This window comes from Ochlerotatus camptorhynchus, unplaced genomic scaffold (assembly GCF_037179485.1).
Source record: "Ochlerotatus camptorhynchus isolate MF236.1 unplaced genomic scaffold, CSIRO-AGI_Acam_v1.1 ptg000042l, whole genome shotgun sequence".
NCBI lineage: Eukaryota > Metazoa > Arthropoda > Insecta > Diptera > Culicidae > Ochlerotatus > Ochlerotatus camptorhynchus.
The window spans coordinates 143,303-157,556 of record NW_027040533.1 but is presented as its reverse complement, the minus strand read 5'-3'; the positions used below and the strand labels follow the sequence as shown (position 1 = coordinate 157,556).

At 37.4% G+C, this 14,254-nt stretch overlaps 1 protein-coding gene across 5 annotated transcripts in view; it reads left to right on the top strand.

Annotated features, from left to right (window-relative positions):
- Positions 1-14,254, top strand: part of Cka (Connector of kinase to AP-1) — a 63,533-nt gene that overhangs the window by 37,201 nt on the left and 12,078 nt on the right. For all 5 annotated transcript variants that reach the window (XM_065237151.1, XM_065237147.1, XM_065237162.1 and 2 more), the window contains exons 3-4: positions 8,675-8,876; positions 13,996-14,223. In XM_065237151.1, coding sequence (XP_065093223.1) covers positions 8,675-8,876; positions 13,996-14,223 — 430 coding nt within the window. The remainder of the gene's footprint in view (positions 1-8,674; positions 8,877-13,995; positions 14,224-14,254) is intronic.

Sequence of the window (14,254 nt, the reverse complement as noted above, 5' to 3'; positions counted from 1 at the left end):
AGGTTTACAACGTTTAATTCTTTTCGCGAAAAATATGTGAACGTCGCTTTGTGTGCCTTTCAAGTAGAAAATATCATCAAATGCTGTGTTTCTCGTATTTGACTACCGGCATCTGCTAACAGTATGCTTCCCGAACGCTGAAGCTTGTCATCTGACGTGATTCTGTAAACGGTTTCCATCGATCCCAAATCCTTTTTTATTTTGGATGATAGATTTGCTCGCTTTGTGCACTCGAGGGAGGCCCGTGACGCATGTGATTTAATTATAGTGATAAACAACGGATTTATACGTAGTCCGACCATCATCATCATCATCGTCGTCGTCCTCGTCGGTCACTGCGAACAGGCTCAAGACAGAAGATTTCATTCTACCAGCTTTGGTTGTGTTTTGGGTGAAGAAGTTAAGTGCAAGCAAGTAGCCCGAGGATACTGGTCTTCGACTGAGCAAACACATAACAGGCGAAAATGAAAATGGGTGTGTATCTTCCAGCAGAGGTGTTATTGTTTAGAAAATCTCTAGAAGGTTGGAGTCTATTTTTCTGTGTACCTCGTTCCATTAACCAGCACTAAAATCCATTATATATAGTGGAATATTGGTGTGATCAAAAAGCGTTTTAATGTGATTTTATCACTAATAATGGAAGAAAATGCTACGTATGGGTAATTCTATTTATGCTTGAAGGGATATTTTGTTTCTTATTGTTAATTTATTTGCCATATTAATCCGAATCATTGATATATGACTATTTTACAAGAACAGAAAACATTTTTTTTTTTAACTTTATTTAGGAGATTTTTAGCCTGTTTCATCTATGTTGCCGAAATCATTTTTGATATGTCGCAATTGGGTTCTTTAAGGGTATTGAGGTAAATGCATATTCGTAATCTGCATTAAAAATGGAATCCAAACCCAAAATTTCATCAATTTTGGTACACTGGAACTATTTACATTTGCAAAAATCACCTTATTAGCGCCCCTCGGTGTCATTTTGTATGGGAGTGAGCTGTCAGTTTGTCAGTTTACTGTCAAACAGTGATGTTATAATTTTGCTTTAAATCTTGATTTAAAAATCGAGATGAAAGTGTGTGGGTTCGAAAAAAATATCGCTGTGCTCAGAAAACGAAGCTTTTTCAGATGCTATATAAAAACCGATATATTTTTCAAAATTAAAGAACCCAATTGAATGCTAAAATAGCTTCACAATAGGAATAAATAGCCGAGAAAAACCCTGGAATTCGACCGGGAAAAATCAATGAACCTTAACATACGGTCTTTTTTTCGCCAGATTTTCAGAATCAATATTGAAACAGAGAAAGTTTTTACCAAAAGTAAGACTTGCTCTTTTGCTGCGTAATTGCCATCAGTTATCCGTTTTATTTTAATTACTCAACAATATTGTAAATTGATTTTTCATCCCTACTCCAATCCGGATGTAATGTGCATGAGCCTTAAAGTAAAATATTCAAGATGCCGGACTTTGAAAAAAAAAATACGCGTGTAAATCTTAACTCAACTAAAAAAATTACCATGCAATTCTTAATTCTAATTCTAGAATTGCCGTGTAATTCTGCTCAGAATTATCATGACATTCTTGTTAAAACTAACAGAACTCTTCTCGTAATCAGTCGATGCATTTTCTGTGATAATCGGCTGCCTTTGCTTCCGACACATGCAAAACAAGCTATCAAATTACAGTATCAAACTAAAATGTCATATGACAGTCTCTGCAACAGTGTCATAGTAATAACATTTCTGATCATAAACGGTTTAATTTACACGAAATTGTGAAATTAGAACGAAATCACACATGGTCATATGATAGTTATTTGATAATTTTCGTTTTGTTCTACCGTTTGTGTTGTGTGAGAGAGACGACGGTAGAGCATAAGAGTACGAATACAAACAGGCTTTCGTGTAGGAAAAAAAAAGCGAGTGTAGTAAAAACGTCTATGGAATTCCCTTTGTAATTCCCTTGAAACTCTCCTAGGAATTTCCACGGAATTCTCCTTACAATTCCTTTGTATCTTTTCTGAGTATTCGATCTCCCTTCTTCTAAAAATTTTCTTTGAACTCTAGACAAAATTCTCCTCAGAAATCCCTTAGAATTTTCTAAGAATGTCTTTTTATTTTTCATCCATCTCATTTTTTGTTTTCCTGGGCATTGGCAAAACCTTGTGATTATGACCAGGTCCCAGGGCTGATCTGGATCTTTACCTCATTGGAATGGTGCATACTACTGGTGCCATTTCACTGGTAATGCGGACCAAAAGTGCGTTTGAAAACCCGCTAATAATAGTATATTGATATTTAAATCACCTCTTCTTGTATGCTTTGCTCTGAACTGATAATTGATGGTTAAGTACAGCATTTGTCAATAATTAGAATGTTACATTTAATCACGAATTTACAGTTCAAAGAATCTTCTAACGGGTAAACACACCAATAGTGGAAGTACGTTAGTGCAATGTGTTCCTATAATGGCTTATGGAGACTCCATATTACATTGACAAGAACATGCACTGAGAAACAATGACACTGACAAACGTCAAGACATTTACAAAGACAATGACACTAACTGAAACTAATTCTCAAAAAAAAATCAAGAAAATTTCTCGGTGTTTATTCGGTCACCATAGCCCAATCCATCCGGCATAGTCGCTTGACAATTTTTGAAAACCAACCCCCAGATCTCTATGGAATATTCTTTAAGTTGTTTGAAATCTGAATATTCTTCTATGTGCCAGAGCCTTGCAAAGTTTTCAAGAACGATTAAACGATTATAGTGATTTTTGTTTTATCCAAGCCTAGGATCATGGAAATTTGTCAAAATCCTTCATTTAGAGTATTTTTCTCAAATTGTTGTCGTTTTTTTTTTAAATCCAGGCACTCAAAAAATATATAAGTCACTAATTCTTGTTAAAGACTATGAAGTGTTAAAACGTTTTCTTGCTCCGAGATTATCAACAATTTTTTTTCCCTCGATCTTATTTGAATCAAGTTCAAGTTTCTAAAACAATTCCTTAATTCAATCTCTCACTCTTCACAATTCAGTCCAACGACTCATTCATCCCAATAACCAACGGATCTCAATAAAATCCATCAGTAAGATCTGCCACAGAATCCTAGTCCTGACAATTTCAAACTAGGAGAACAGGAGTTTTCAGTAATCAAAGATCACATTTTAGTTCTTGTTACTTTTTATGTCTTGTGTGACTAGACTCGGGTTGATCCAACGAGGATGATATTGAAACAAGGAGAAAATTAATCAGTTAGTCATCTATGTGATTCCTAATCGTTGTTTTCTACACACAAATCCAGTCTGTTAGTTTTCACTGGGTTTTTGAATTGCGGAACTGTTCGCTAAAATTTTTAAAAATCTGTGGAAAATTCAAAATTTGAGAAAATTTATTCCGAACTTGGACAGACTTAGTTCTGTTAACCCAATTAAATGATAAAAAAAATAAAATTTGTCGAGCTTATGCAACGTATCAGCTAGATTACCACTAAACATAAAAGTTCATATTTTTCACAGGCCAACATCCAGGCTCGTATCTTTAGGTGCGATAACCACTCTCTGAATGTTTCAGCTCTTTTTGACGTTACACGGGCTGGCGCTTTTGGTTTAATGTTTATATAGGAGATTTGGTTGAAATGTTCGTATACAAAATGCTTATATACTTTCAAAAGCGAATATCTCAATAAAACTAACTAAATTTATGATGCAATCTTCAGCAAAGTTGTTACACATGAACTGAACTACAAGTTTTGAACATATGAATCAAATCGAGAATACGGAAACTTTTTTATGATCGATAGAGTGTAGGAGTGTCCTTTTTTCTTGTATTTTATGCAAATTCCCCATACAAAATTCAATCTAAAAGCGCCAGCTCATCCTACAACCAAATGAGCTAAAACTTTCAGAGAATGGTTTTCTCACTTAAAGGCACAAATCTTAACTTTTATTTTTGTGGCCAGTCTAATGAAGCAAACCGACTACTTCATCATTTCTCAACAGTGCATACGACATACACTACACTAAAGACACGGGGTATACCACAATAGATCAAATCTATGATCGCAGTGGATTTATGTCTCGAAAAGAGGAAAGAAAAAACATCAATAAATACAAGGGCTTTGTAGACATGTGCCGAGGTTGAACAAGTGATATAAATTGGTTTTTCTAAGTATCTCGAAACCAACATTTACTTTTTGCATCTTTTATTCAATCAGTCCACAGTTAAGGTTCCCTTCCAGATGACTAACTAGCTGAACTGACTGATTCGTGATTATTATTATCTGATCTAATTGTGGGATGAATGTACAACGTGTATATTTCAAGCTGAACCTTGAATTAGGTCCTAAGTAACATTGACAGATTCTCTTCGTCGACTTTCTCTTTGTATCGCCACGGTCATGTAAAGACATTCCCAGGTATTTTCAGCATACAGATCGATAAAAGAAGCTTTTAGAAGCATCTAATACGAAAAACGGTTATGTGCTCAAGTTATTAACGAAAGAGATAAAGGGTGTCCACGATGAAATTGCCACACACAAAATTGATTCGCAAAATTCGAGTTTTCATCCGATTGCCATCAAATTTTCAGGGATTGAGAAATAACTATTAAACTTCATTTTACCATTTTACTCGTATTTTATTTACAGTCCATACGCAAATGCCCGCACCTTGGCCTTAACCCCGGCCATAAGATTCTGCACAACCTGTGAATCAACCGTTTTTTGCATGTAAACCCATACTTTCTTCAGTTCCTCGACAGTCTTCACTACCTTAGGTCGTCTAAGAAGGTGCTGCTTCATAATCGCCCAGTACTTCTCGATGGGGCGGAGCTCCGGAGTGTTGGGAGGGTTGAACATTTTCGGCACGAAATTGACCTTATTGTCCGCATACCACTTCAGCACGTCCTTGGAGTAGTGGCATGAGGCCAAATCCGGCCAGAAGATTGTTGGGACGTTGTGGGCCTTCAGGAGAGGAAGCAGCCGCTTCTGGGGGCACTCTTTTATGTACACCTGTCCGTTCATCGTGTCCTGGGTCACGAAAGGTGCACTCCGCTTCCCGCACGTGCAGATGGCTTGCCAAACCAGGAATTTCTTCGCAAATTTGGACATCTTCTGAGTGTGGACATGCTCCGGAACGCTGAACTTATCCTTGGCCGTGAAAAACAGGTTGCCGGGGATCTGTTTGAAGTCGGCTTTCACATATGTTTCGTCGTCCATGATGCAGCATTCAACTTTCGTCAGCATGTTGAGGTACAACTTCCTGGCACGGGTTTTGGCGGACTTGTTCTGCTTCTCGTCGCGATTAGGGGCCTTTTGTACCTTGAACGTTCGAAGCCCAGCCTTAGTTTTGGCCTTCTGGACAAAACTTCGGCTTAGGTGCAGCTTCTTAGCCACATCCCTAACGGAGGCGTTCGGATTTCGGTTGAAGGCCCCAACTACGCGGTTGTGATTTTTGGTGTTGTACGGAATACTTTTTCTTTCACTTCTGGGCTTCCGATCGGTGGTCAACCGTTCCTCGAACCGCTTAATCACTCGCGACACCGTGGAATTCGCGATTCCCAACGTTTTAGCGATGGAACGATGCGAGAGATCCTTGTTCTCGTGATGAATGCGCAAGATTTTATCACGCACGAGCTGTTCTTTCGACTCCATTTCCGCGAGTTTTGATCACAGGACTTTAAAACTTGCAGGATGTAAATAATGCACTATGAACTAAATCCACCCAAATTTTCATTAAATTCTACCCAACGGTTAAAAAGTTAGAGCAATTTCATAGTGTGGCAATTTCATCGTGGACACCCTTTAGTCGACGAAGAGAATCGATCAATGTTACTTAGAACCTAATGCAATGTTCAGCTTGATTTAATCCAAACATGATTATAAAATTCTTACTCTAGTTCTGCTACTAAGGATAACTGAACAATGAAGTAATCATTGAGCATTTTTGTTTCTTGCTGAATATTACCAACAGGGAAATATTTGAGATTTTAAGGGAAAACCCCTGGTAAAATTAAAATTCAATAGCCATCCTATAAAAAAGCCCATTTAGAAAAAAAAAATTACATTTAAATAATTTTGCGTTGCTTAAAACGAATACCATGTTGCGTTGCCATAGTCGAGACCGTGCTAAAATCGGTTATTCCTACAAACAATAATGTTTACGATTTATTCGTTTTTGTTAATTTGATCGTTGTTAATTGTCTCGTTGATTTCCGTTTACGACTACTCACTGGCTTTCTAATTTTTTTCCATATCTATTTTGAAACAATACATCCCCTCCAGCTAGACTGGACATAGGGGTTGTTGTAACGTCAGGTGAAGGAGTTTCGGTCTTATAATATTAGCAAATATTATAATCTTCTTTAGTGGAAAATATCACGTATATATAACACTTCAGTAAGCCTCAATCGATTAATTCTAAGTTTTTAATAGAACTTTCTTTATTAAATCTGCTGCTTCACGCAGACTTAACAGTTGTGATATCCAAATATCAGAATTTCCAACCGGAGGGCATCTCACCATCAAAGTAGTACTTTTCTAGTTTGAAATATTTGAGTTACATTAAATTTCATTCAAATTAATTTTGTTATAGTTTATTAGCATACAATTGCAAAATTGTTGTCAATCTTTTTTTTTTTTTTTTTTTACTTCATTAGTTTTCACTTGATTGTGATGTTCTTGTAGATTTTCTAAATTGGTTGGACGTTTCAATGCTAACACTTGTCCAATAACCCAAAAAAAATCTGAAGTAGAAACTGGAATATTTATCAAAATTTATCTAGAATATGTCTTAAAACTCAGGGCCCAAAGGTTTACCACATCACGTGATATTGAAAATAGAATGCGGGGGTTCGCTTATGAACATATGCACAACATTAGGATAGCGTGGTATTAGAAAGAATGTTTGAGAATAAAAATCTTTTTTAGTTTGAACTATTGCTGTGTAGTTGAGATTTTGTTTTTAATTATTTAAAAAAATTAATCTGTAATATTTTATATTTTTGCTTCCTTTCTTTATTGAAATATTACCTGCCTAAATACCTACTGTTGGAGCAGGTTCGTGATTTCCGTTAAAAATTTAACCGGCGGGAAAATCCAATGTGCACTGTAACTATGCTGAGTGCGGGTGTGAGCATCGGCAAACACTCCAATTGATTCTTGCACCGAACTTTTGGGTTTTCGCCTAACCGCCACTAGGAGTCACTTCTTCTTTTTAAAGGAAACACTTTGCAACCTTGGATTTGGATTTATTATCTATAACCTTGGGATACACTTTAGTTCTGTTTTTTTTTTGATAGCTCGATTTGGAATAATTTATTTCTAATAATTCAATTAACTCTAAACCTAATTTGCTACTACTACTAAACTAACGTAATTAATTTTTATTCTACTTATTTCCAGTACTACTACATTTGTATAGCACTCATTTGTAGTACCAGAATGGTGGGTTCGGCGCGAATCTATAAAATAAATTTGAAAACTGGTTGAGAACAAACACCTACTTAGTTCTTGAATACATAGTTCAACTTTAATCTTTTTCTAATATGTTTGCATATTCGTTTCTAGATAGTTCCGAGTATGCGATTTTTAAAAATTATGGTGGCGAAGGAAACAGAAATTTTTATTCAAATTATTTTCAGTAGTCCTTTTTTATTGTTACTTAGCATTTACAAGTCGGTTTAGAATTTTTCGTTCATTTCCAACATTTTGTAGCGGATTGCTTTTGAACGTGGAGTTTGAAATTTACGGTTCCATATATATTTTTTTCTTATCTGATATACTTTTGGGGATTTTGAAATTTATGTAATGCATTATTATTTTTCTTTTTGTAGGGATCAAATTCGGATTACTTTCAATATGACAGTTCAAAACTTTTTCTTGATATCTAATGTATCGTATCTCGCATGTTCCTGATAATGTAATCGCAATACGAGCTGAAACGCTACAGCGACCTAGTAAGCACCATAGCTCGAATCGTCTGTCCGTATTGTGTATAATATGTAGAGTCGCATTATTATCTCGGTTGGATAATAGCCTATTAAGACTACAGTTGGTAAAATCTCGATAAAAAAAGTAGGACCGTATGATTATGTACACTAGAGATAATTGTTGTCGTTTTATTTGCATGTGTGTACTTTCTCGACGAACAGCTTTCAAAGTCCTATGTAGTTCTTGATGTTTACATGTGCACCCGAATGCACCAGCGCGGGAACATAGGAGTCAAAAGTGAACATCAGGAGAATAAACTTCAAATTTGAATTCGTATCCACACATTTAAAGATTAAAATTAAAACATATTTTTGACTGAGTAGAGGAAATCTAATCTTATAGGCCGTTTCTAGAACCACTTAGACAGTTTAGGGTGGGGGAGCTGGTTTATATACAGCCCGCTTTACTGGAGCTAATTTGTATCCTCGAGAAAATTGCAAATGTTAAATTAATTGTCGACATTTGCGACTAACTAAAAGATCAACGTTTAAGTTTCCAAGCAACTAAATTTAAATGAGATTTTTTGTCGAAATTCAATTGCAATACACCAAACAATTTTTTTTTTAAATGGAGCAGGAGCGAATAGATCTTTTTCACGGGTGTTACACAATTTAATTACTTTCGCCACGTACTATAACTTAACCACGTGCTTTCTGTTTGTTCATTTCAGGCAAAAGTTGCAGTACTAATAGGTGAACGAAAAGGTCAGGAATCTCTCAAATCTGACCTCATTAGGCGTATTAAAATGTTGGAATATGCGCTAAAACAGGAACGGGCGAAATTCCATCGGTTAAAATACGGCGTAGATCCTCCTATGAATGATATTAAGCCCCCGTCGGACGACCCAGGCATAGGCACTGAAGTAGCTCCAGGTAAGTTCTTTTCTAACGACTTGACCTATGGTCACTAAAACAAAATAGGATTCAGTCAACCGGGAAATGTTAGGTTCTGTTACAGATTTGCATAAAAAGTATACAGAATCTGTAATGTTTCCCCGTATAAACAGATTATGTGATGTGGTCGTTGGACGTAGCATATGTTTGACCAATTTTTACGCAAACCCCTCCCCCTTCGTAAAATTAAAAAAAAAATATTCCTCCAAATCCACACTTATATGTAATGTTCATGTCATTTGTTTTGCGTATTTGTGCATTAATTACTTATAACAAAAATATTCTCACCACTCATACATATTAGCACTTGAAGAATATTGAGCAACATCGCTATTGTGTCGGACTTCCGACTTTTAAGGAAATCATCACGTTAAACTTGTTATTGTTGTTATTGTTGGTATTTTCGACAGCTCTTTTGCAATGCTATCAGACGCGTTGGAAGTCAATTCATCAGCGACATACAGATATGTTATACATAAATGCACAATATACGTGTGTGAGAGATTTCTAAAACGTTTTTAGGCTGCGTATTGCAAAACATTAGGGATATTCAGGGTCTGCCACGTTATTGTTGTAAAATATTAAAATAACAATTTTTTACAACATACCAAACGACCCGTGTTTCCGATTGTGCATGTGCTTACAATGCGCTATGTGAATAACCCTATGTGGTACCTACACTTTTCTTTTTGAGTCACCAAATCATCGGGAGGATTCAGTGGACACGGTGGAATGGGCCTTGGCTTATTCTTTAAGATTCTGGTGAGTTTCCATAAATCTGGAAGAGAGCGGATCTTACTAGCAAAATCATTGTTTCTCAGGTTCACCATCCTGGACCGAATTATTTTAGTTAGACAGTTACTATTGTTCTTCAAGATCAGTGCGTTTGTACTGCCTGCGAATGGAGCTATGGAGTCCAATAAGGTCTTTGGTAGATCTATCAAGGTTCAGAGTATTGCCGCCTATCTGGATGATCCCTGGCCCAGGATATCGCCTCCTCGATGGAACGCAGACATAGGTCAACGTCTTCGAACGTCTCTGGTTGGACAACATAGTCAACAGCGGGGTCGACAAAGTGTTGAAATTGATCACAGGTTGACACGATGGTAGTTGCGCCGGGAAGCTTGGAATCGTTTCCCGGAGAAACCCACTTTAGCCACCACCACAGGGGACAGGTTGTGAAATGTTGTTAGCCATGTTAATGTTGTAGATATTGATTTTAGCGTGAACACTGGACCAACTCAATCGGGTGGGAGAGTCCCGGTTCAAGATGTTTAGGATGGTGCCGTTTTGATTTCGTCGACTGTTGCCTTAAGCTGGTGTTTGGCTTTCAGCTCGCCACCAATGCTGTAGTTGTCCCGTCATCGAGTTAGCTTGATGATATCCCTTCACAGGTTTGCTGCCGACCCATCCATAATATTAACTTGTTTGAGACAATAGGCCCGACAGAAGTGGAGACTTCCACCCCTACGACTTCGATGGTCTGTAGTGCGAAACTCGGCAGCAACCGACAGCAGATGTTCCTCCTTAATGCGAAGGCAACACCTCCTCCCCTGGGTTGGTTCGATCAAGTCTTATGAGCCGGAAATCTAGAACGTATACACTGAGGAAATAATTCGTTCGAATTTCATACGAAATGCTTATGGATTTTAACCAAAAGAATTTGGTTGGAATTTCATACGATAGCATTATGAACGCACGCCTTCGTTATCGTTTATGATTTTCACTATATATTGATATGAGTTTCATAAAGCTGTCGTATGAAAATAGTACGTTATGATTATGAAAATCATATTTCATTCATATGGATTTTGAATGAGTGTAATACGGAATATAATCGTATCAACTATGAAATCATGAATATTTATGCTCCTTCAGATTTTGTTTTATTTTTCATGTGAAATTAATTTAATTTAGTAAAACAAACAATTAAATAATTTGATTTGCATTGTTTATTTGATTTAACCTGCAGCTAAAATAAATCAATTGAAAAAGACATTAGTTTATATTAGCACGAGACAATGCCTGAAATATCTTTTGCTTGGTCCACGTAATTAAGGCTGCCGTATTTACACTGTAATTTTAGTCGAAATTCATTGATTAAATGGTAATATAGATGCTAATTTGTACCCGGAACATCCTTTTACACTGAATTTAGCGTTTTTTACCTCTGAACACAGGCAAAGCATCCACCGGAACCTTGAGATCCGATAACAATTGCTGTTCGTACGCCATATTGTTTTGCTTTGAACAAACGTCACACGATCGTTTTATTTTTTTCACACAAGGTAAACTAATAAAGGTCATTGTAGTCTCGTATGAACTTCAAACGCGTTTCGTATGAAAATCATACTTGAGACGTGCAATTTGTATAAGCCTGCTATGGAAAACATACGTGTCGTATGAAATTATTTTTTAGTTCAAAATGCTCGTTCATACGAAACGTATTATAAACATCTTAATTCTAGTTTTCTCAGTGTACATTTATCATGGGCTTCAGGCGGGAAACCACCATAACCGAAAGGTTATTATGGCAATGTTGATGTTTTGCTCTTTGAGGAACTCAACCAACTTGCTGTTCTTGCTCTTTAGGGAGCAAGCGTCCTTCCTTGCAGGATATCGCCAACGATTAAGGCTCTGCTTGTGTCTCTTCTAGTCCAGAAAATTTCTAGGTCGATTAGTTAACAACGACTTTTGTAACTGGGCAATCGAAACGGATCATTCCAAGGCAATCTACGTTGCGCAAAACGAAGAAAGCAACGTTGAACAGATTCAATTCTCTCGGCACCGTTGTTGTAGTTTGGGTTCCAAACCGGTGAACAATACTTAAGCGTCGATAGAACAAGCAAACATTAGAGGGGGAGAGGTAGCTCATCGATTCTTCCGGTTCGCCTCCTAGCATCGTGCTATAAGGTACCAGGCGATAACCAGGGTAGTTGATCGATAGCTCGATGACGTCATTTCGTTGGCGTCTGCAATGGGAAATTCTCATAGCAGGCGTTGACGATGGGACGTTGTCAAGTTGTTGAATAGCAACTATCGTGGTAACTCACTGATTACCTGTCGATCTGCCAAATTTGGAAAGTCGTCTGCATTGAATTGTCTCATTATGACTCTCATATAATAATATTCCGCCCACTATATCACAAGAAATTGCGAGTAACTGAGTGGAATGGAGATAAGTTAAGCATTGGGTACAGGACCAAGTCTCCCCTGGGTGGTGCCAGAAGATGAGCGCAATAGAATCATCAAGTTGCCATAAGGCACGGCTGGGTAGTCAAAGTCTTCCATTCGTTAGTCATTTCAGGTGGATTAGAACAGGTTTAGGTGGGCGTTGGCCAGATTTGGATTTTTCAGATGTAATCCTGGATAGGACCCTGTTATTGAACGTCGCGTAAAAGTGGAACTTAATGAAGGCCTAAGTACTTTTTCGTAGTTTTTATTTTCGGATTTGAAAGATCGTCGATTACAGTGGCCTGCTTACTGAGCAGAAAAACGCGGTCCCAGGTCCTTACATATCAAAGAGATTTATGGTAAAATCGCTTGTGTATCGTGTATTTTGCGAAACTCGTTGTTGTCGTTGGTTCCGGGTTTGAATGGATACACAAATTTGAGCAACGGTATTATGTGATATGAGAGGCTCGGTGGCCTTAGAGCAACCGTTTTTGCTTACTGAGCAGAACATCATGAGTCTAATCTCAGGCCCATCCACATTCAAGATTCGTCAATCGTTTTATTTGTTAATATGACTACATGGTAATAACAGCAACTCGGTGATTAAAAAGGTGCTCGTCTGCCTAGTGGCAAAAGTTTTTGCTTACTGAGCAGAAGACCGTGGGTTTAGTCCCAAGCTCCTTCGCGTTATATGATCGTTAGGACATCAATTCAGCTTATCGTTTACCAAAACTAACCCTGCTGCAAACCCAACCCTCTTATCCAACATCCCAGTGATTCCTCGTGGAAGTGCAGATGTGTTCTCGGCTTCCATCAAAGTGAGTGTCATGTCAACACAATCCTTCCCATTCCTTTCTTGACCTGTGTTCGGGCGCGGCCGGCGCTGGTATTGCCTAATTTAAGATCACCAGTTTTTACACATTGAGGATGCTTGCTAGTCCAAAGCATCGTCTATTGGTTCTCTGTGTAATTACAGCTGATCTGGCAGTAACAGAGTAGCAACCGTGGGCGGTCAATCAAGCTCAAGCTCAAGCTCAAGATAGAACAAGCAAACATTAAAGAGATTTTAGACAGTAGATATCGATGAAGTTTTTAGCTACACGGGAAAAAAGAGTTCCCATATTCGTGAACCACAGCCGTGAACCATAGTTCACGGTATACACTCAGGTCTTTTTTTACACGGGGGATACGTACCGTGTAAAAAAAAGCTACGAGATTTTGATTTTTCACATGTATAAATGTTTTAAAAAAATCAGATTTTGATGCCTATATGACATATTTAAAAAAAAATTGTACTTACACCAAAAATTGTGATTTTTGTGTAAAAATAACCGTGTAAAAAAACCGCGTAAAAAAACCGTGTAAAAAAAAGACTTCAGTGTATATTTTAGAAAAAAAAATTCTGGATAGTTGGCCGTGATTTTTAGTTCATATGGCATATGCAATAAGCTTGAAATGCGAAGAAGAAGAAAAAGAAGAAGAGGGAATTGCCTTTAGAGATCTTTAGAAATTTGAAAGCCATTTGACTTTTTTATTCCTTTTCCATTCTTTTCATACGTTTCTGAGTATGGCATTTTAAGGTTCCCACCGGATTAAAGGACGTTTTGAAGTTATTAAGGTTATTTTGATGTTTTCATGATTGTTTTAAGGGTTTCAAGATATTTTAGGCGTGTTCAAATTGGAATTTTATCATTTTTACGGTTTTAACACGCTGTTTTGATGTTTTAATGCTTTTTTTTTGTGGGAAAGCTCTTGGCGTTTTTTGAGGCCTTACAAATGCCTGTCTTCAATATTGGTGGGTCGCAAGATTATTGAATTTCTCAAAGTGGATCGCAATCAAACGTTTGAGTAATTCCTTTTGTTCTATTCCAAGCATCGCTAGCAAAATCTCCTTATTCATCTTTTCCTTTTCCTTCACTTTCAGATCCCGAAGTACCCTACAGTTCCGTGTCCAATATAACATGGAGGCAAGGCAGGGAACTGCTGCGTCAATATTTACAAGAAATCGGTTACACTGAAACAATCATTGATATCCGTTCGAATCGGGTTCGCTCGTTACTTGGTCTGAACAACAATAGCGAACAGGAGGAGAATGTGAATCCAAACATCAACGGTGGTAGCGAAACCAATAAGCGTGCTAGCGAGTCACAAGGTATGACAAAAGATATTCGATTTAGCTTACC